Consider the following 24,843-nt stretch of genomic DNA (forward strand, 5'->3'; position numbering starts at 1 on the left):
TGGCCTTGACTTACAAACAAATAAGATCAAACTTCATTACCCTAGCTTAAAATTACAAATAGTAAAAGAATACTGGGAAGAGAAATAACAGCATATGTTATTTGTCCAGAAATAAGTGCAAAGATATGCTAACAGAGTGATTTTTTTAAACTAAGAACTGTTAGTAGTTACAGTTACTTCAGTTAAATATCTGATTTCCTTCCTTATTTTTGCCTAAATTAGACATTGCCGGAAATATTTTATAATTTTTATAGAAAGCATATATTTACCTTCTGACAATTCAGTTCAGCAAAGCTGAAAGTAAGCTTCCAGTTGACTATATGGGAGGACAAGTGGGACTAACTGTGTATTAACCAATTAAATTAAGTAATAAGTGGAAAAAGGGGAGTGCTAACACCATTGTAACACAACAAGCAAGACTTCTATTAGAATATTGTTAGCTACATTATTTACATGTCACAAAAGGATGTCTTCTCACTGCTGAACTTAAGATGTCTGCCTTAGCCAGCTAGTCCTCCTAACTGATAAAAAAAAAAAGAGAGAGAGAAAAAAAGATTCTTTGAGAGGCAATGCAGAAGCCTGACCCTGATGCTCCAAATTGCTCTCTGGAGAAGCTTCTTATTCTTTGGACTGTATGGACTAGTCAGTCAAACTAAAGGTCTTCAAGTCAAGTGAGGCAAGTACCCCTCAGATTGAATAACAGCTACAAGACTGATTCAAGGTCTCTGGAATCTGCCATACTGAAAAACTTATCAGGAGAGAACATAAGTTCTGTAACTACTCAGACAGGAAGATAACAAAGGCAAAGAGAAACACTGGAAGCTGGACTAAGATCAGAATGAAAATAAGTGTTTATTTGCATCAGTGAAAGTAATTAGCCAGGAACAAAAAGCTTTTACAAAAGGATGGGTTTCCATTTACAAAATAGTGCTTTTACCTCAAGTAAATTTTTCAACTCACCAGTAGAATTTAGAAATAAGATTACCCGACAAGATTGTACAACTCATTTGTGTGAAGAGAAAGCAGCTAATTACAGTAGCCCCTTCTAAAATTTATGAGCATAAAGATTGTATTTTTTACCTATGCTAAAGTACAACACAATAAGCATCTAACTTGGAGTTAACTGATTAATAAAATTGGGATTCATTCATCTACCTATATGTTACAATGCTGTCACCTTCTGAGAGGTTGACTTCCTTACTCCACAACAGAATTTGTGCTACTTTTATCAAGTCTCTCAGGACTAGACTCCCTAAACCATAAGACTTAGGTGAGTAAAATCAAAACATAGATTCTCAAATTTTTATTCAGCTGCCATATAATTGAGGCCATCCATAACACGTCAATATTAGAGATCTACTTGTGGACATGGTCACAATCACCTCAACTTTCACAGAGCTGAGTGAAATGCCTGTCTCATTCTACTGGGACACACAGAAGAAAGCTGTCACAAGAGTCTGAATTCTAGATGGAAGTCCCAAAGATACTGCCAAATATCTACCAGATCAGGGTCCAGAGAAATTGAATCAAGCAGTCATATTTTCATTTAAAACACAACAAAGAGAAGATAATGATAGTCTCCCCTCCTCATACAGAGATATAGCTCTTACTCAGGATACAGGTATTTATGTTCAGTTTTCTTTCCTGCCCAGAGCAATCCAAAACCACCTCTCCCTTTTCCTAGGAAATATTTTGCTCAGTAGTAATAACAAATTTTAACTCAATCATCAGAAAAGAACCTGAAAAATAGCTCACAGCTTGACAATTACTGGCAATCAAATGGAAAGAGCTAGGCTCCAGGATTTCCACAAATGAAAATTCAAAATACATGGAGAGAAATTCAAAAGTCTGAACAGGTTTTAAAAAGCAAAGAAGATTTCTATGCAGCTCTTCTTGAAGCAGAAAAAATGGTCTGTATATTAGTGAAGGAGGGTTCTTCACTTAATTTTGGTTACTAGTTTTCTTTACTCTGTATGAGGATAGCACAAAAAACCCATCAACTATGATCTCAGGCTTCTGGGCACTTGTGGAGCTTGAAGAGTTTAGTTCAGGTCAAGGTGCTTCAAGCATCCAAAGACAGGATGCTGAGTTTACCATTAAAATAGTATTAAAATAAAAAAAAGAGAGACTACACTTTACAATTTAATCTGACTTCAAACTATACGTTCTGTTTGCTGTTGGAATAGTTTGTATTATGCAAGAGTACATTAACTAGCATGCTGTTACAGACTGATACAAAGGAAATCATAATGTAACTCAAATTTTTCAATCTGCTAGTATTGGACAGACCTGAGGAAGACTGCTTTGCTCTTATCCTTCAACATCATCTTATTGTTGGTACCTGAGTATACCTGCTACCTAAGGTATTTTTTTGCAAACTTCCATTTACTTCCACTTCTAAACAAAGAGAAAACATTTGTTTTATTCTTTTCAGTTTCTTTTCTTTCTGTACTTATGATTTTTATTCTTCTCCAGTACTTATTTGGAAAACACAGTCTAAATATGCCTTCATAACAATTACAAGTATAAAGTAGGAAATAATTTATTTCTTTTCCCACCACCACCCCCAGTGTCAAAAGTGGACAATCTAGCCAAGAATAAATACTGCCAGATCAACATTGAGAAATACTGGGAAAGAAACGGGTGCATAGGATCATTACAGAAGTGGATAGAGGGGGAAAATTTCACTAACCTGGGCAATCAAACTGCAGCAGATGTTGAGATCTGAAGGGAGATAAATGCAAAGATTAGAAAAGCAAGTAAAGCATGGGAAGCCACTGAAAATTTGGGGTCTCGGAGATATCTTCTTAATAATTACATTGGACCTTTACAAAACCAGTGCCTTGTTAGTCTTCCATTGGAAACAGAAATACGGTAGATTAAGTGGATGAGAAAGGTAATAGTGCTAAAATTGACAGCTATACCTACAGTTTTAACTTTTTTTAGATTATCTACAGTAGAGAGAAATACCTGTTTGACGCACAGTTATCTGTTGGTACTGGACATAATTTAAAAGATACTATCCCATCATTACAAAACAGACTAACAGCAGATTCTGGGAAATAAAAGATGTAGTAGACTTCAGACAAACGACTGATGTAGGAGATCTGAAGAAATGAACAGGTTTCTTGAGCAACAGCCCACAAAAGCAAGTGAATGTAGTAATAGAGACTGATTGGTTTTTTTCCAGTTTGAGTAAAAAAAATCTAGACATACCAATTAGATATTAAACATTATTTTACACAAAATTTTAAAAGTAGCAAGTTTATGACATAATACAAGTGACTCACAAAACAAGAGACAGTACTTACCTTACAAGAGCTGAATTTCTTCAAGATGCACTATGTATATGCACTTTACTGTGGATATGCATGTGTTTTATATATTTAAGTTTAGAGATTTTTGGTTACTAGAGTCCATACAGTATATGTCATACTTTTCCTCATACTTTGTCCTTTATGTCTGAATGCAGCATTTATATCTGTGCTTCTATTTGTCTCCACTGTGGAATCATGGGGCACAGGACTTAAAGGGAAGAGAGGGGTGCAGGATTAGGACTGTATGCACAAAATGCACAACTTGAAGAGCTTCTCTTATTGTAAGGTAAGGTATGTAACTCTTCTCTGCTATGGCTCCTTGAGCAGGTGCCTGTCCCACTGAAGAGAACACAAAGCAACTACTACTGTCTATGCAGAAATGACCATGGTTACAAAGACAGCAACTGAAACAGTGGTTTCTCAAATGAGGAGTCTAATCTAGAGATGTCACACCTGACAATATTAGTGAACACATCAGCAGAAGAGGCTTGAAGAGTTACAAAAACATTTGTGAGCAATGTTACAGAAGATGACTAGGGTCTTGTTGGGCAGAACATCAACTACTGCAGTGAGATTCAACCTGACTGTCCTATAGCTTGTCCTGATATGGCAGCTCAGATCTCCTTGGAGAATCTTGGGTGGTTTCTATACCCTTCATATTTTCCAGTATAATTCTTCTTACTGACCCAAAGGTTTTTCTTGGGGAGGGTGCAGTTTAAAAGTGGAAAAGGGCTATTTTTCTGAATGGGCAGAATAGAGAGACTATTTCGTCCTGAATAAATAAGGTCTTTCAGAAAGTGAACATATGGAAGTGAATAGTTTTCAAAGTACAGAGCAAGAATTTCAGGTAAGTTCCTAGAAAAACTGTGGCTACAGAAGATCTCATGAGAGCTTGGCTCTTCATTTCTCCAAGCTGATTGCACAGGAAGACAGTTTTTATTGGCACAAGTTCTAGAGGGTAAAGGTTCAAACATTGAATTTGCACAGCAGAATCTGATCTCTTATTGACAAAAACAAGGCATATCACTGATACAGAGTGAAAAATGGGTACAGACAAGTCAAAATAGCTGGCTGGTAAAGAACAGACTGAAGGACAAATCATCCTGGTTCAATTTAAGAAGGCAGTCAAAGGTCAGAAAACAGTCGTAAAGTAGTTAAATCATGAAAGGCAAGGATCTTACACTACAGAGGGGAAAAGAGGGGGAATTCAAATCTGGCAACAAAGATCTGCATCACCTATAATCCATATCAACAAGTCCTCCCATTCATTATGTTGTTTCTAAAGGAAAAAAAAGCCAAACAACAAAACAAACAAAACCCAAAAAAAAACCCCCACAAATACCACACTTTTCTTAGCCAAAGAACAGGCACAAAATGGATGTTCCAGCAAAAGATAGGAAGTACAGACCAGTAGACAGCACTATCTTTTTGTCTGAGAACCAACTATGTGGGCACCGCATTAGACCCAGCAACTTCAAAGTCACAAAACACAGAAGATCTGGAGACAGACTAAGCCACAGGAGGACAGACTAATATTTATCTGAGCTGTCTGATTTTATGCCCAGAAAATGGGTTTGTTTACATGCATTAAAAAGTCCTTATGACTAACAAGGACTTTACAGATATTCCAACATCTCCCAGGAATAAAAATGTGTCTTGTTAGGATGGTGAAGATTTTGAACACAGTTTAGCTTCCACCCGCGAAGCAGACTGTCCAAATGATGGGCCTTTAACTGCCCATCATCTGTCCTGATGACATATATCTGAAACACATTGCTTTAAAGCTTCCCTATACAGCAGAAGGACCATGACCTTTCTCTCTAATAACAGACGATACAACTGCAGTATTGCCCATAACTACCTTTAAGCCCAGAGATTGTCTAGAGAACAGACTCATGAGTTCTGAAAAGACAGTTTACATTTTGAGGGCACTGCATCTGTCACTAAAAGCAGTGAGCTTCCCACAGTGAACTAGTTGCCCTGGATGTCAAAGGTCCCCTACAGACACTTAAAATCTTTTAGAATTTCAAGAAGGCAGAAGCATATATATATGAAAAAAATACCTGCCTGTGCCAACCTTCACCATCTCATATGTGATCACAGATATAGCCTGGCATGTAGCACAATGTACATTTTCAACTGTTATGTTTTGATCTGCAAGCCTAAACAGGTTCTAGAATTTACTGCAAGAGAGGTACACCCTTGCAAATGTGGAAACCAAAGAGGCCACCATAACCTTCATTACTCCAAGGGAAAAGGTTTGACTGCCAAGGTTTTAAAAACCCTATTGAGCTCTTTCATCAGCTCTCTAAATATTTCACCACTATTTTCTGTAGAGAAGATCTGTCTGTATTAGGCAGCTACCTCAAAGACCAGGGTTAAAATCCTCAAAGCTCTCAATAATTCAAATTACAAGGGCCCTGGTATTGTTAATAGTTTTGACCTAACACAAGCTAAGGAACTTCACACATATGGTAATGTAATGGAAATGTTGAATTCTGAAAATTAAGATATAACAACCAGTCTCTCAATTACATCTAACCAGTTCACAGGTGAACAGGTTTCCCTAAACCTATTCTTTTCTGAAGATGAAAGTGAGTAGTTTCCTATTACAATAGGAAGTTTTCTGGGAAAAACATATTATTGGAAGGACAGCTGAAAGACCATGGGAGGTAATGACTAGGAAATGAACTGGAAGGATTATCCAGATGAAAGAGTCCAAGACGACTAGGTATGCTTGGTAATGCAGACTCAAATGCTCAAAATGGCCAAGTGGTCTCCAAAGGAAGCACAGCAAGGTACTCAATCTTTCACAGCTGTTTGTGGACTGAGCAGAGCAGAGGATTAGTGGCCTGGTAAGAATGCTTGTCATCGCTGGCACTTCCTTCCAGCCGTTCCTAAGGTCTATAAAAAGAGAAGGCAGCTAAACTGATTACCTTCATGCAACATATAATACCATGGGGAGCAAGGAATCTCCTCTGAATTCTTCCAAACATAGTGTATTCCTGGTTTTCATACAGCAAAGTACAGCACCACAGAGGACATACACACTACAGTATTTTATTTCCCAGTGAAAAACAGCTATACTGCTAGCAGCCAGGCTTATTTAGAGGCTGAACCTTCACTTCGTTGTTACAAAGTTTCCCCAAGAATCTGAATAGGCAATTTCCCAGTGGAGCCTGCAAATCTCATATTTTCAAGTAAGATGCCATCAGAACCTGAGAGTCTGTACCTAACAGTGGTCCTGTGGCTGCTATATCTTTCTGAAATACTTTTTAGATGGCCAGCTGCTTGGAAGTCTCTTCAATTTTCAATGAGATGCATTTTCTTTTCCAATACAGTTGATGAAAATCTTAGAGCAGAATCCAAGGTGATGCTTTGTTTCTCAGTAGCAGTTTATAGAACCTGAGAGAGTATCTACCTATTTTTTTTCCAAGCATAAGTCTGCAGTCTCACTTCCCTGTTCCTTGGAGGTCCAGCTGAACCTATTCCTGGCATGTGCAGATTCAGAGAAGCAATGAGTTACTGAATCTTCAGTGAATCTATCTATGGAAGAGAATAAATCCAGTATTTACATGTCTCCCAGGACAGATTCTCCCAAGGAAGTTGTTGGAAAAAGTGGCCAGGCACACACTATGTTTTTGTATCTTAAATATAAAGCACACAGACACAGAACACATGCACTCCACACAGCTATTGCTAACCAAAAATCTCTACATATGCAAGTATGTACCCATCATGGAATATGAATGTGGATAAACATCAAAAGTCAGATTAAGTAATTAATCTGTAAATTAATAAACAGGCAGCAATGCAAGGTGAGAAATATTGAAATCTATTTTTCCTGAGCTGTTCTGAAGTTTTAAGAGTACAGTCAGTGTTATGGTAACTTTCACATTGCTTATCAATTAATGGGTAGCTTTGTACACAAGCCTATAACCACATTTAAACAATAAGCCTAATTTTCAAATACAAAATAGATCTAGCCATTCTTTAAGAGTATGTGTTTTGTTTATAAAAAAAGATTTAGGCTTAGAAAGGTAAACTTCATCAATACACATCTTTATTGTATTGTCTACCATCCAGTTGCTTTTTTTAGAGTAAAACATGTAATAAATATTTGCACTGATTTGTTCAACTATTCAGTTGTTCAATTCAGTTTTTCATCCCACAAGGTGTCAAACACTATAAAGAAGACAGGACCTATCATTAGTAAGAGGCATTTAATAAAAGTAACTGCGAAACTAAACCATGTCTTTGTTTGAAACTGAATTAATGGAGATATTGTAAGTGTCCCAAGACAAAGTACTATGGGACTGAAACATTGCACTGAAAGTGGTAAGATGATATTCTCAGTCACACCAGTATTCCTCACAGTGGCTGAGTATTGCTGTATCAAAACACAACACAATACTGGGCCCCTTTGTTTGTAAATGTGTTATAATTAATATAGTCCTAAACTCAGACTGAACCTTAGTAGTGACCTTAGTCACTACTTAGAAAAGACTAAGTGGTGACAACACCCATTTTAAGCAGTATTTCTTTTCACCCTGCTAAAAGCGCAAAAAGCAACAGCGTATCTTTTAAACTACCTAACATGTGACCTTATAACAAATTTTAACAGAATTGACCTATCCCACTCATAAGAATTAAAGATGAATGATCCTGATTAAGTACATACTTTTTTAAAGGGTAATGCTTAACATTAGACTGCAATTCCTAAAAAACAGCAGCTCTCTGTTGATTAACAGAACAAGCACAGGACAAGTGGCACAGAAACTAGGTATATTTTCTTTCAAATACACTTAATCACTTCCTTGTGAGACAGTCCTTATTAAAAACAACCTGGAAAGAGTATTTTGCATTAATCAGATTTCTGTTGTGGACTCCTAATTTAAATCTGAATGGACTAAACTAATTTTTTTATTTGGCTATTTGCCTATTTTAGAGAGATGTCAAAAGAAAAAAGCTCCCAATCACTGCAGTTTACGCTGGTTTTAAAATTGAGAGGAATAACAACAGTTTGATTTAGTAATCCTATGAGTTATCAGTTTGCTCTTCAACAATCTGAATTAATGCTAAAAGTATATAATGAAATTAAGTCAAAACCTATTTATAATATTTCTCCCAACCCAGTTCCCCAAAATCACATGGAATGGAACACCTACTAATGGTATTTGACACCAATTAAACTGGGATAAGAAAAGCTCTCCCTTTTTGGTTCTCCCCCACAAGAGCCAAGAGGAATATGATGCCTATTCCACTGCAGCTGATATCTACCAGTCAGAGGCCAGAAATTGTTGCCAGTTCCTTCACACAAATCTTATCTAGCATGCCATATAATGAATTTGTTGATTTGTTTAATTTTATTTAGAGCCTAGTTCATGAGCAGGTTATTTTCTCTGGTTTTAACAGCTTTTACCCTATCTAGCAAATAGGGTGCAGATGGTTAAAATTGCAAAGACCTGGCTAATTCTATCATTCCAACCCCCAAAATGAGCTTTTATTTCTCTTACTACAAGTTTTACAACATGGATCCTCCTTTCCAATATGCTTCAGAAAACACAAGAGAGACAAACAGAAATTAAGGCTGGCCTCAGAAGCACTCAGAGACCCTGCCTGGGACCTTAGGAGCCACTCCGCTGTGCCAAGCCAGCGGACAGCAGCTGATGTGCAGTGACTAGAGCACACCAAGCCTGCAACCTCCAGTGACCATGGTCCCCAGTGGCGACACATAACCCTAACCAGTAGGGCCTGTGGCACCTGTGTTCTGTCACATGGTCAAGAGCACCCAACACTGGCAAAAACTGCCCTTCCAGGTGGGAAAAATGGGACTTGGTAAGTACAGGAACCAGGTCTGAGGGCTAAGGGAAGAGTCGTAGGCATGAGGTTCCATGTATAAGTGTTTTTTCTTAGGGCACTTGCAACCAGCATCCCATTCTAGCAGTCTGGCTATTGTTCGCCAACACTAACAGTGGGAAAACCTCAAGAGTTTTAGTATAACAAAAGCTGTCACTTGTCCAAGTATCATATCCCTTTTCCAAAATTACTACAGTTTAAAAATGTAGTAAACAATGGAGCAATAGTAACTTTCATTTTCAAAAGCTGAGGAAAGTAATCTCTGGTTTGATAGGTAGATGTACCAGCAAAAAGTTATTTGTTCTTACAGCCTTTGACTTACCTTGAAGTACACACCTTTATGTACTTGTGGAAGTACATAAATTGTGGTTTTTAACCAAAAGCAGACAGAACTAGGATAAAAATAAAGTCCAGAGCTATCTACTGGAAGTTGAAGTATCTGTGATGAAGGGCAGAATCCATGCTGTTCCTTCATAAACACTGATCTGTTCACTTTCTCAAACACAGATCCACAGAGACATTCCAAGGTTGTAAATAGTGCCCCCCACCACACATCATTACCCACCAGCAATATATGCTGTGGTTCTTCACTTACTCATGTTTTCATAAAAATAAATATCTCTTTCAATTAAAAAGATTCTTCTTTTTGAAATTACTATATTTGAGTTAGAGGGATGAGTGTTTGCTCAGTTCTAAAAGCAGACCTAAATTCTTGAATGAGTTTAGGTTTATGTAGAAATAAATACAGAAATGGGGGGGGTAGCTGCAGGAACACTTCATTCTTTAAGCCCCAAGCAGCAAGCTTACTGTTAGTCCTACAACTGCATCCTCCAACCCAGTATTTTGAACTCCTGCTTTCTGTCACAAAGATTTCTGCTACTGAGGATCTATCCATCCTCTGGAATCACATACAACATAATTACAAAATAATCCTAAATATATGACCTGCAGGTATTAAAACTCTTTTCATCCTGATCACTTATCCAAGACCAAAGGTTAGAAAAATCTTACACATTCTGGAAGTGGAAATACTGCTATTTATGAAATTTGAGTTTTAATTTTCTATTTCAACATCAGTAAAGCTAGGGATTATTTTATTTAACTATTTGTATGTCAAGCTTTCTGAAAGATTAGCAAGCACTGTGTTAAGTACTTAATGGACCATATACATAAGCAAACAGAAATCTGACATTGATAGTACCTACGTAGTTTCTTTATCAGTAAAAGCACGTGAAACTTTATTCCAATTCATACTGTTTCTTACCATCCCTATCATACTCACTGATCAAAGTTTGGTTTGGGCTTTAAATATTTCAGAGTATGGTCAAGAGTCCTGGATACATAACACACTTTAAGTAGTACCTCAATGGTCCATGGATTCTTTGTGAATATTCAAAGGTACCTAAATTAAATTTTGGATAGAAACCCAAATCATAAATAATCATATGTTTTAAAAGATTACAGAAAAAAAAAAATCAAGCTATTTTCTATTTAGTAATACTATCTGCAAAGCCAAGGATGAGAGCTAAGCTTCTTGTTTAAAATGGTTTTCTTAAAAAGTAGTAGGAGCTTACTACATGTTGTTTAAGAATATTTTCCTCTCTCGTTTACAGGAGGACCAGAGAATTATACAGCAAAATTGAGTATTTAGAGACAAGTTAATTAAAACAAAAACTCGTGGGTTTCAAGAGCAGATTTTGATAATAAAAGTTATCAGTGAAGAGTTCCTAAGAGCTGGTGAAGCTTCCCCTCTCAGAAGTGGCATAGAAAGCAAACTGACTACCACTGAAGATTGTTATAAATAATTAAACTTCATGGTTCCTCTGCAACTCTGAGCAAAAAAAAAAAGCTGGAATTTAAATCTCTCAGTATAATTTTGAGATAATCTTTAAAATATTAGATTCTAACTGTACTTTGGAATAGTTTTATATAGTGTTATCAAACCTTATATTAGGAACAGCCTTGATCAAGTTGTTCTCCTGTACTGGAGCTGTATTTTGCAATCAGAATTTGTGCCAATCTGATATGGGGGAAAAGGCACTCCACAGGAGTGAAAACACACACTAAAAAAAAAATTGTACAATATAAAAACAAAAGGGTTTGTCCTCTCCAAGTCAACCAGCAACTTTAGTCCAATCTAGAAACAAGAAGTATTTGTACAAGCACCTTGGTAAAAAATTACAAGCTTTTTGTTAAATAAATGCATTTTAAAGGTTCTGTATCCTTGTATAGCCTCGTTCTTCAGTTCTCTGCAAGCGTTAATGATCATTTACGATCTATCCAATAGCTTTTGCTACAATACTTCCCTTCTACTCCTCTGAACACTGTTTTATTTCAAAAGATCTCTACAAAACTTCCGGGGAAATAGCATAAGATGTCACAATAGCTTAGTCATCTGATGGTACAGTCCTTTGAAGTAGTCTACTTCTAAGTGTTATAGAATAAGATCTACATTATTAAAAACTAAGTAACAAGAACTAGCCATGAATAAAAGTCAGTTTACAACTGCTCAAAAACAAACCAGCCCCCACCCTAAGGTAATTTTTAAAATAAGTGTCTGATGCAGAGTCAGTTATCCAACCAATGTATTACCAGAAAGCAGCGACACTGCTTGCTATATTGTATATAAACCTGTGGGCTTTTAAGGAGTTGAAATTTTTTTACAGAATTCAAGACATTTCTTATCATTCATTTTACTGTTCTATCATGGATGAATAATAAATATTAATATGATCCTTCTGTTTTCATAGTGGGTAGTAGTTCTACTAGTCCATGCTCTTTATCAAATACTCAAATATGAGGATCTGTAATGATCTAAATAGAGCATCCCATTGCAGGTTGTGGGCTTTTCCCCCACCCTTTCCCTTTTAAGCCTTTTGGTTTGCACCACTTTAGTTTAGACAGGAAACCATTCAAAAGTAATTCACCATTTAAGTAGTGCAGGGAGTACCAGCCAGATACATTTCATGTAATGCATCTCCCAGTTGCATCAAAATTTCTTTGATTAACAGTGTACTACCAGGAAAAAATAAAAAGAAAAAAAACACACTCTGCTAGGGAAATAAATTAACTTCAGTACATGTATAAGAAATGGCTGATTAACAGCTTCCCCACATTTTACTGTAGACCGCAATAAAAACCAGCTGAATTGGCAGTTAGAAGCACTGGATAACAGAATCAGTTATATTAGTGCTATAGTGGTAAACTACAAAGCTGAAGTCTGAGAGAGAAAAAAATCCAAGTATTTTACTTTTAATAAACCTGAAAAATGTTCAATAAAATATACCCTAAAAATAGACATTTTAACAAACATAATTGGGTAAAACTTCTAATTTTTTTCTGTTATTTACTCATTCCATTATTCCTCTGAAACACACAAGTATCATTGGCAATGCATGCAGCTGAGTACCAAAATAAAGAATTCACTTTGGAATAGTACAGAATACCTTTCAAATATCTCTTTTCATGGTTGAAGTATTTTAAACCTTAGACTGAGAACAAGGAACTAAAATTTTAAGTGGCTCAAAAGTTCTGATTAGAGCCCTGTGTCCTGGGTTCAGCTGGGATAGAGTTAATTTTTTAAAGGAACCTGGGAGGTGGTGGGGGGGGCATAGCCGGGGCAGCTGACCTGAACTAGCCAAGGAGCTATTCCATACCATGTGACATCATGCTCAGTATATAAATGGGGAGCGGGCTGGGGGGGCTCTCTCTGGACTTTCGGTGGGGGAAGTGGCGGAGCATCGGGTTCCGGGTGGTAAGCAGTTGCACTGTGCATCACTCTTTTTGTATACTCGTTCATTAGTACCGTTGTTGTTGTTGTAACCTTTTTTTTTTGTGTTGTCCCAGTAAACTGCCTTTATCTCAACCCTTGAGGTTCCAGATTTTTTTTCTCTCCTCTGATTCTCCTCCCTATCCCACCGGAGGGGGGGTGGGAGGAGTGAGCGAGCGGCTGCGTGGTCCTTTGTTACAGGCTGGGCTGAAACCACGACACCCTGGAATCTCTTCTAGTCACAAACATCATCAAAATTTATTTCATGTTTCTCCCCAACACAACTTGCACTTCAAATATTGCTTCCTATCACCAATAGTTTTCTTAGTCCGTTACACAAAGGGAAATAGCTGTACATCATATACATTAAATACATCATATGTAGGAAGAAATGTGCACTTACCAAGTGAACATAAGGCACAAAGTATCCAAAAAGCGCAGCTGGGATCCCAAAAGCCCAGATTCTGTAACTAAGAACTTTGAACACAGAGAAATTGCAAATTTTTTTTTCTGGAGGAAATCTGAACTTTCCCTTCTTTCCTGCCTCCTTGTCTTTGGCATTGGAAACAAGGGGTTTGTACGTAAAGCCAGCCAGGAATAGAATAAACAGAAGTATGCACAGGACCCGCAAGGTGTTGTATAGGTGAACAGAATCAATCAAAACTCTCAAGAGGAAGGGCAGTGACACAGTGAACAAGCTGCTGCCTGCAGTGACAATGCCATTCACTAGTCCAAGACGTTTCTTGAAATAATGCCCAAGGATGACCAAGGATGGCTGGTACGCAAATGAGCAGCCACAGGCAAATAAGACTCCATAGGTGAAATACAGAGGTTCAATGGTGCTATATCAAAAGAAAAAAGAAAAAATCATTAGTGTTTTGTACAACACTGTATGCTCACATTCACCTACCATATGCAAGACAGTTTTTCAATGAACTGACATATTTACAGAAGTGAGTTAAGAGTTAGTATGCACTTATAGTTGAAATACACTGTGCCAGCTTAATTCAGCAATTACACTATTTTCTTCCACTGAAAGTTTCATAGAAGTCACTAAACAGGTAAAAAAGCAAAATCATATTTAAGTATAATTACACCAAATAGTCTGACTAAAAGAAAGTTTTAAAAGTCATTGATAAGGTGAGTTAGCCAAACGTAAGTTCAACCACTGCTAGGTTTTTGGTTTCTTCTTTTCCAGAGAAAATGACATTTTTTTGATTTATACATTTCTTCACTGTGCTACCAGTTCAAACATAATACTGAGCACTCCTCATGAACCCAGAAAAATCAAGTATTTATAGTTTATTATGAAAATACAATAGCAGAAGTAGTAAACATCATTAAGAATGAAAAAAATAAAACAAAAATACTGTCAAGTTTTGGCAATACAATACATTATAAGCAAATTATAGACTTTTTAGGTTGTTGGGGTGTTTTTTAGACAAATAATCTCTTTTTTATTAAATATTCTAAATTCAGTGCTTTGATCCAGATATTGGATATGCTAAGAAATAAATAGGAAAAAAGCTTAATAAAGAATGAAACTTCCCAGCCCATATTAAGGAGGATCTTCACAAGGTTCTCCAACATTACCATCTACTAGACAACTGAAATGAAGCAGAGCCATTGCATTGGATCACAGGCAGACATGGGACATTAAAAGATACTTGTGCAAGAAATCTTAACAGTATAAAGTAACAGTGTTAGTATAATTAATTTAGTATTAATAAGTCAAAGCAAATATTTTCAACATTCAGATGAAGGAGGCAATGTATGAGAAGTGATTTTATACAAGATGAGAGGTTTTCAATGAACCATGGGCTCTCTTCTATCAGCTAACACCTGCTTTTAAAGCAGTTATAGAAAACCATTTAACCTGTTAGCCAATATATTAACTCTTTGTTAAGGAGTATGAATGCTTTATGCAGTGCTTTTCATCGTATCGTAGGATGTTACCTGCCACCATCCTTCTACATGAAAATACACTCCGCAAGCTTCCCATGGAATTAGAGAAATTCTTAGAAAATAGTATTTGACCAACAAAAGGTGTGACAACAGAAACTCTGGTTTTGTGTATTATTGTGAAAAAGAATATTTGTGTAACATAATATTGTTGCTTTCTACATTAAACTATCAATTTCTAAAACTGATTATACGCAAGCTAAGCCAGCAGAAACAACATAAGGGGAAAGACTGATTACCTTTATCAACAGAAAATAACCAGGAAAAATAAAAACGGAAGTTATAAAATGAGAGGAGGAACATAATACAGTAAGGACAGAGAAATTCTGCTTCCATCTCTAGATTCATTCAAAGACTTTGCAACATGACATACATAGTAGAATATTTTCCTGCATTACAAATACTCTTACATCTAAGCTTCCTAAGAGATAAAATTTATATTAAGAAATCAGTAAGTAACAAAAGCAGTAAGTCATATTTACATTTACCTACTGTACAATATTTTACTTTTAGAACATTGACTTCTATATCTGAACTACACTCCCTCAATTATCGGATAACATCATAGGCATAAATCATTTAGTGTAAGTAACATAACGAAACACCAAGATTGTACATTAACAAGGCGTGTACTCTAATAAGACTTCACCTCTCCTCTCAAAGTGCTCCTCAAATTCTAAAACAAAATTCAAGCTAAAATATTTTATAAAATCTTTACAAAATAACTTCCTTTTACATGCCTCTTCTGTGCCCTTGTTCCATTGGATATCAAGGAAAACAAAAGGATGATAGTATTTTTTCAAAGGAAGAAGACACCTTTCCTTTATCAAGGAGTTTAATTATAATAACAAGACTGTTTAGTATTCGTCACTTGCACTACTGGGAAGCAAGGAAGAAGAAAGACTTCCAAGATGCATTTAGTTTTTACCTCACCTGTGGTAACAAGCCTCTAAACATATCAGGAAGTGGAATTTTTGTTTGTTTGCTTTAATAAAATGAACTAAGCAAATATTTGCACTTGTATAAACCAAAAAATAAAGTAAAAATCAGAAACTTGCTCAAGTAAAAACAAAACAAAGCTTGCTTTTTCCCATAAGTGTAAGTTATTCCAAGAATAAATATAAACACTAGTCTCAGTACCTAAGACAGAACTATTTATCTTCTCTTCCTGTAAATTTGTAGATATGTTTTCACATTAGGGGACATATGCCCAAACTAGACATATTAGCTCAGGCATAGCGCCACACAGCATGGATATTCCTCCATCCAGATCACAGCCAGCTCACATCTATCTGGTTCAGAGTACAGGCATAGAAAACACATTTTCACAAGCCTGTCTGTATAGATGTAATTTCATCTATATAGGAAACTTCTGAATTTTGTTTTTTATTGTTCCTGTACTTATTCTGCTAAGGGTGGGGAAAAAAGCAGACAGAACTAGAGGTAACTGTCACTTATTTTCCTGCTACTTATTACCCTATCTTCACTAACCAATTTCTGCTGATGACTAGAATAAGTAAATTTCCTGTTTCCTCATCTTCTATTGGGCGTGTCCAACAGATTAGCCGCTCTTGAACTTCTTAGGATTTATTCTGCAAAAGTTACAGAAATGTACAAAATGAAGTGTAATCTGGAGGAAGAAAAACACTCAACTACTGTTCAAGTTTTTTTCAATAACACAAGAAAGAACTGAGATTTTCTTAAAGCCAATAAGCCCTAAGTATGTGTCACTATACAAAGTTTTTCACTATCTGTGTTGGCAATTGGACCAGTAAGAACAGAAGACATCAGATTTTACTAGAACATTAACAACTTCCTGGAGGTCCTACTGCATATTTATGAACATTAAAACAGTGATTTAAAAGCAAGTTGAGGCGGGAAGACAAAAACAATGTTTAGGTACCTGCTAAAACACAGCATACATCAAGCAAATGTACAAGTTTATCCAGGACAATGCTGTTGATCTCATAACCTTAGTCTTGCTGTTAATATATTTATATATAGCGGTTCCTGTTAAACAGGGACTGCTGTTATAAGGTTATATTATATTTTTAAAATTACTTCTGAAGTTGAAAGTACCACCTGGAGTTTTCACAAATCATAATTAGAAAGACAAAAACAAATAAAAAACATTTCTACTCTAACAGATAATATAAAGTAGCACTGCTTACTCCTTCATATTCTGTTGATAGGGTCAGCATTACCTCTACACTGTAAGACTGATAAAGTACTTTGAATGTAAAGAAAATAGTTTTTTTACCTTACAAAAGAACTTGAAAGGAGTCCAACAAACCCTACCGCAGCTCCAATAACAGCTACTTTTCGACAACCAAACAGGTCTGTGAATATGCTGACTATTGGAGAACAGAAGAAGACCATCCCCATAGAAAGAGAGCTCACCCATGCTGCAAAATAGAAGATGACAGCATTTTAGAAGACCAAGTGATTTAAGCTATCAGCTAGCATTTGTTTTAGTTCAGCAACATAAAATCTTAGATAAAAGCCAGGTAACAATTATTTAAATGTTTTTAAAATAGTTACCCAAATTTTTAAATATATTTACCTAACATGGTAAAAATACCATGACCAATTTACAAAATAAACTAATTTTTACTTTATCAGCTCAAGGAATGCAATTAGCTACAGAAGTTATTATTACTTTTACTCTTTTTTTTTTTTTTAAACACAATTATTCCTCCAGTAACTAAGCTAGTATTCAAACTGATGACTAGGCCATTAAAGATACCTTTGAGGCTCCATACCCATTCTAACATCATTTAGCACATTTCACTTGATTTAATTCTAGAGTTTAATGACTTCAAACAGCTAGGTTTGCTAAAACAATTAACAAATTTTTAAGGTAATTACATAGATCTAGATTATACTGAATATTAATAACGATTAAATGAACAATAGGCTTTTACACCATAATATACACATTAGGAATATTTAAACTAAATGAACTTGAGCTAGTAAAACCATTTCCATACATAACAGAAAGTGTCACTACATCTGATACTGCTCCAGCTTTACAGACATAGTTAAAATATACTTTGCTTACAAATAAGTCTTTAGATCATTAAGATTCAGTTCAGGTGAGTACACTAAAGTTTCAGCCACAAGTGTGTTTTTTATTCCAAGTGTACCAAAAATACCTTCAAATAACTTAGGTAGGAGAGAATTTGATTCATTTTTAAAGTCAGCTTTCTGCTTCACTTCATACAGGTGTTCAGAACCACATCTTTTACCTGCTATCATCTAATTGTTCTTTCAAACATGCTTGCATTACTGATGTTACACCCAACAGTTCTCCCAGCACATAAAGGTAAATCAAGCTGCTGTAGCACAATAGTTACAACAAATATAGTCAGGTGGGTAAGTGTCCCCATCTATTTGGAAAAACAATTGGCCTAAACGGGTAGTGTAAAAAGCCGCTGATGCAAGATGCATTGGAAAAAAACTCTTTCAACCTGGAATGGATTTAAATCTGTGTAACTGGAATTGTTTAGAATATCTTTCCTAAAGAGACAGTTAGATAAACACTTGTGACTCAGTGATAAGGGCAAATAAAATTATCTAAAAAAAATATATTTATAATCAAGAGACCTAATGAAGAATATTTAGCACTATATCTGCCAATACCAAGACTTAGAAGTAGTGCTGTTAAAGCGCCAGTAAGCCCTACAGACTGATGGAAGACCCCATTGTGCAAGGCACTAAAGACGACAGAGCAAAACAAACACGCAAACAAAAAAATTGTTTCTTCAAAGAGTTTACAATGTAAATGCAAGACAAAAGAGAACAGATGGCTAGAGAAAAACAGAAACAAGACTACAAGGAATAAACCCTTTATTTTAGGGCAAACAATGATCTCAATGAACCGTGACCTAACTGTTTGGGGCAGGCGGGGGGCTGTTACTGGGGGTTTTTGAGCATGTGATAAATGTGATGGAGTTCTAAGGCCCAATCTGAAGAAGAGTGAAGCACTTTTATGGGCATTTCCTGCATTTCCTGGGTGTGACTAACCCAGACAAGGTAGTCCTGCCATCCTTGCACCTCTGCAGTAGAAACATGAGCTGTATGAAAGGAGAGCACAAACAACTAGGAAGAACAAGGCCCCTGTGACACTGACTGAAAGGGAAAGACGAAATTCAGGCAAAGACAAAATTTATGGAAGGTCTGTCCTTTCTCTTCCTCTGCAGTTAAGGAAGGCTCAAATGCACCTTGGGTGTGGCAAGAGATAACTTTGAGATCTGTCCCATTTTACAGCCCAGATGGCTCCTGATGTTGCAAGACAACATTATACCAACTACAGTTTGTAAGCAGGAATCAGAAGGAGTAAATGCTCTCACACAGCCTGGAGACCAGCCAGTTGCAAATCTTCTTAGAAGCCCAAATCCTACAAGACTCACATCTTTACTTACCTTTCCCAGAGTGAGCTGTATAGAGCCTGCAGTTCTACTGTCCAAAGGAAACTGCAGACACTAAGAGGTGAAATGTCCATGGCTTCCTGTCACACACACCCCCCCCCCCCCCAAATAAATGGTAGTTCCACCACCATGAACAGTCCTCAGCATCTCTGCATGACTTGTAGGGCAGCACTAGGAATCACAGAGTACCTGTGACACCTGGGGGATCTGCAAGGCCAAGAGAAAAGGCAGCTGAATCTTGAGAAATGGACATTACAAGACTCACTGTCATCAGATTGACGGTGGTACGAAGGTACCAATGCATGGTTTAACCTCCTGCCAGCCTTCTTGCCTAGATGTGACAAGACACAAAGGCAACTGTGACACTAGAGAAGACCACCAGGGACTACTGGTTATGAGAATGCCATCTCACATGGACAGGTACATGCACCCCATTCATGGAGACAAACAGGTAAAGACACTGGGCAACTGAAACAGACTAAGTAGCTTGCATAAAGTCACAGACTAAATTACTTCAGAGTCAGATACAACTTCAGAAGTCCTAGTTTCCAGTTAACACAGGCTGTGATTCAATTAGCCTTCTCCTTAGTGAAATCAAATACTTTACAGTACTTTCCAATGGCTTATACAGCTAATTATTTAATTGGAATATAAGAGCCTGAAGTGAAAACGTTCAGCTCAAATCACATTCAGTTAACAACATGCTGACTTTGTATCTTCATGCTTCCAGGTACTAATGAAAGAAATATGCCTTTCTTATCACTTGCTTCTCTCTTCTTTTTGTTACAGCAAAGCCTAAAAAAGAAAGGTTTCCACTGATTTTCAACACGACAGTTAAGGGGAAAGACAACAGTCTTATCTGAAGTGTTTCAGAATGGCACTGCATTAAACTGGAGAAATGGGAGCCCATGCTCTACCACTTATCTACCTAATGGAAACTGGAGCCCTTTAAATTACAACTTTAAGTTAATATGAGACTCTTGTGTCCTACAGAAATGTAACTTAGAGATGTTGTTGGCATGTCTTGTATGGACAGCTTTATTTAATGAAAAGAATGTTCTTGAAGCTTAATTTCACATGTATGCATAGCTCAAGAAAATTTACTGTATTCATCCTTTATGAAGAAACCTAGCACCAAAAAGAATTAAGATCTACTCAGAACAGCACATGTGTAAATCGTTAATTACCTTAAGGCAAATAATTCTTGCTGCAATACCTTGACCCTATGAAGAAACTGATGGCTATAAAACATACTCAATAGACCCAAGTAATTTTCATTTTCACTTTGCTCAAGTAATTTTTGAAGCACTGTTACACTTTTTCACTCAGTATGAAACAGGTACAATGACGTCTTCCACATTTTTAAAAAGACATTACAACCACTGTCCCCAATAAGTAATATGAAAAGTTACAAATGCAGCTTGCCGGAATAATGAGAGCTCTCTAGAGCAGTCATTACATATTAATTAAAACATTTCTCCTCCAGGCCATTGGCCGCTTTCCTGGCCACAAGCTGGCTATATTCCAGAGCTGCTAATTCAGATACTAATACAGCACCTAATTGCTACATATAACTGCATTCATATTCATACACAAAACATTTTGATTGCCATAGAAGAAAAGCTATTCCTACTTTAAGGACTTAAACCTTCCTTAAGGCACTAGAAGGTAAGAATTAATTCCTCAAAACATGTAACTGCAGAATAACCAATTGCCAAGCTTTCCTAGAAGATGGAAAAGAAGTTATCCTTAAAATTAAAATATCATACCAGAGAGCCTATTGGTAGCATCTGCACTGAAAAGTCTGTTTCTGTGCCACTGAAGCACATAATAGATTAAAAAAAACCAAATTATAACTAAAGTTATTCTGAAGTGAAGTCACAGCTACATGTTCTTTTCTTATCAGTTCACTACAAATGTGCATACTTCAGCTATAATCTGTTCTCATATTTCCTTAATTATTTCTCTGTTCAAAAGTCTATAGCAATGAAACTATACCGCATAATCCACAAATATGCTGCTGTTTTACCATGAGTTTTTAAAAATCAGCTTTATTTTAAATAGTGTCTTTTGTCTTCAGCTATAAATACAGTATCTTGTATCTGAGCATTCACAAAATAATTCCTATTGTCACAGCTAGATTACGTAATCATAGTTTGGTAGATAAATATGTAACCAAGCTGTTAAATGTTTTAGTTCATTCTTTAGACTCAAGCACTACGACTTAGAGACAACAGAAAAGAAAGCATTAATACCATATCGCATTGGAATGCTTTATTGTACATAAATTTAAATAAAGGCTACTCATCTATAGCATTCCTCTTCACAATCAAGATTTTTCTATGCATTACAATAAGAATCTTATCAGTTTTATCCTCACAAGTGTCTTTCAAGTGGTTGGCCTAACATAGTAATAACACCCTTCATTCTTTAATGAACTTCAAGAATTTTTTTTAATATCTTCCCCTGAGATTTTTCTGGTTGAGACAGGGAACAAAAAGCTACTGTCTGGAAGACAAGTGATATGAGGCAAGTGAAGGGAAGAATATTTAAATTGAGGATTCAAAATTGACTCAGAAATATTTTGTTGCCCCACATTAAAAAAAAAAAAATAATCAGATATCTGTGTGTGTGTAGCTCGTACAGCAAACCAAGACAGCAGTATAATTACAGTTCACTGGATAGGTTGCAGAATAATCTACATATACTAAGAAGCACAGACTGTGGAAAGCCAGAGCAAGCTTCCTACATTTAATATAACAGATTCTCATGTGCAAAGACCTATAGCTACACTGGTTTTGAGCACTTGCAACACAGACTGGCCAACCATCCCCTAAACCAGTATCTCTGCTCACTGTCAGATATCCTTCCTAAAAATCACTTCTCCCACCATCTCATTATATAACCAGTACAGTAGTTAAGGCCATACTACACAGCTAATACTTTTAAGTACAAACTATAATGATGCAGATAATGAGAAATTCTTGTGTTAACTCATAATGAACAGAAAGTACAGAATCAGAGACAAACTGCTTTGGAGTCAAATCCTTCATTTATTGCTCCATTTATAAGCTGGAAATAATACTTCTCTCACACTGAAAGTATGTGAAATGCTTGTTGTTTTTGGAAAGTACTGTACAAATCAGATTTCTAAGAAATACATTTTTTTAAATGTGTAAAATAAACAATATAGGACAAGTTATTTGAATGGCAGATGTTTAAAAATGTTTTACTGTCTCACACTGAAAAGGTTTGTGCAGGAGTAACCTATTACAATAAATTTATAATGCAGAGTTAATGCAATTGCTTAAATAATGGCTCAGCTTCAATATTTAGCGGGGCTTTCCTTGTGTTTTATAAAAATACTTGACAAAGTTTACAATATGAAAATTTTCATGCCTCCATTAAGTTATTAATTATGATTTATGCAAGAATAAGGAAGCCTGTATATGTACTCTCCCAGCCTCAAACCAGTAACAGCTGAGGGACTTCCCAAGCCAGGGATTTTTTGGGTTTTTGCCTACTAAAATTTGGACAATCCTCTTTTTTTTCCCTTCTCCAGTGTATTATCAATATTCTGGTGATTTCTTCTCCATGAACTGCCATCCTCTCTTGCAACACTTACACATTTTCAGCATCCACAACATCTTACAGCAAACTACTCCACAACTTAACTATGGGCTGTGTGAAACACCTCCACTTCTATTACAGCCTTTTACATACAAGGATATTTTCCTCAGCAAAGCAGAAGATTGGCTTCCATAAGATTTTTTTGAGTGTAGCTCAGGAACTTGAGAGATCCTGTTTAGAGGAAACAGAAGGGGTTGTTCAAAGTTATTTCTGGAGATAATTTGCTTGTCTTCAGCTAGTATTAATAATTCCTTGCCTACATAATCACATTTACATGGCATTTACTTTTAAGAACAAAAGAATTGCAATACTGTGTAGATCAAAGACTGATTTAGCCCAGTATCCTGTTTCTGACCACCACAAAATACTCAAAGAACATTTGAAAAAGGGCTAGCATCCTGCAATACTTTTTCCCTGGCTGTGTCCTCCCAACATCCAGCAATAAGCAGCTTAGAAACCTCCTAAGCAGAAAGTGGCATTTAACCATTCAAGAACATTTAGTTCCATCAATATTACTTTGGCTTCACTGCATTTTACTGTAAACAGAACATGCCCAGGCACCAACAACACATAAAAAAAATAAATTCCCCTCTGTTTTGAACGTGCTCATACTCTTAATTCCTCTGCTGTAAGAAATATGAACTAATCATCCCTGCTAAACTTCCTCTTGCAACCTATGATTTTATAGGCCTTTATCAGATCTGTTCATACCAGTTTCTTCTCCAAAATGAAGAATCTTTTTGACTTAGTCTTTGTATAGAAGATACACTCTTCCCTCTTCCTCCTTTACATAGAGTCTAATTGTATTATACTGAGACAGAACTGCATACAGTATTTAATATGGGACAAACAATAAGTTTCTGTGCTAACAACTTTTTTTTTTTCATTCTCTACCTCCTAATTATCTTTTTTTTTAAAGGATTGCAATGGCTTCAGAGTAAAGATGTTTAGAAAATTATCCATGACCTTATTTACCTCCTAATGGTAATGACTGATGTAGAGGCCATTTTATTTTTTTCAGCATGTATTTGGTTTATATTTCTCCCCACTAGACACACGTACACTGAATTTAGTCTGCCATATTAATCTCTCAGCAATAACACAAGAACTCAGCAAGTCTTAAAAGCCACCAACATGCTCATGTATGACGACAGGCTATAAAGTTTGAATCTGTTCAGCCTGCAGATGAGAAGACCAGCAGCTCAAAAGGAATTTAAGTAGTGCCTCCAGATACCTAACGGGTGATTATTACAGAATATAAAGCTAGTCTCTTTTCAGTGGCGCAGTGACAGGACAAAAAAACTACTGAAACTGCAATAAAGGACATTACAAGTGGATGTTATAAAACAATTTTTTTACCATGAAGGTAGTCAAACACCAGAATGTGTGGTCCAGAAAAGCTGTGGAATTTCCATCCTTGGATATATGGAAAACTTGACAAGGCTGTGAACAACCTGATATAACTCAGAAGCTCAATGTATTTTTTTTAACTTGGCCCTGCTGAGTGAGGGGTGTCAGACCAGATAACCAAAGTCTCTTCCAAACTCAAGGTTTTTTATTAAAGAATACTGTTCTAAACCCCTGCTTCTTGAAAAACTAGATTCTGAAATTCATGTTAAACCTTAGCAGTTATTCAGAAGAGAAAAAAATTAGGTTGGCAATATTAGGCCAACCACCAATGCCTTCAATCTTAAATGTAAAAATTCCTTCAGGTAACAGAAAAAAAAAAAAAAAAAACACTAGAACTAAGCCATAAGATTAAAACTCTTTCTTCCCCCCTCCCTTCACAAATGGGAAGGAGTGGAGGGTACCTTGAATTCTAAGACAAAGAGATCTTTACAAGTAGTTCTCATGAAACCTATTGTTAGCATCATAA

At 36.3% G+C, this 24,843-nt stretch overlaps 1 protein-coding gene across 1 annotated transcript in view; it reads right to left on the reverse strand.

The window, feature by feature from the left end:
- SLC16A10 (solute carrier family 16 member 10) overlaps window positions 1–24,843 on the reverse strand; it is a 78,092-nt gene that overhangs the window by 17,772 nt on the left and 35,477 nt on the right. Inside the window, exons 2-3 of the mRNA XM_075046801.1 lie at window positions 17,168–17,312; window positions 13,349–13,787 (exon numbers count right to left, since the gene is read on the reverse strand). Of these exons, the coding sequence (XP_074902902.1) occupies window positions 13,349–13,787; window positions 17,168–17,312 (584 nt within the window). The remainder of the gene's footprint in view (window positions 1–13,348; window positions 13,788–17,167; window positions 17,313–24,843) is intronic.

The sequence above is a fragment of the Buteo buteo genome, chromosome 15 (genome assembly GCF_964188355.1).
Source record: "Buteo buteo chromosome 15, bButBut1.hap1.1, whole genome shotgun sequence".
Classification (NCBI taxonomy): Eukaryota; Metazoa; Chordata; class Aves; order Accipitriformes; family Accipitridae; genus Buteo; species Buteo buteo.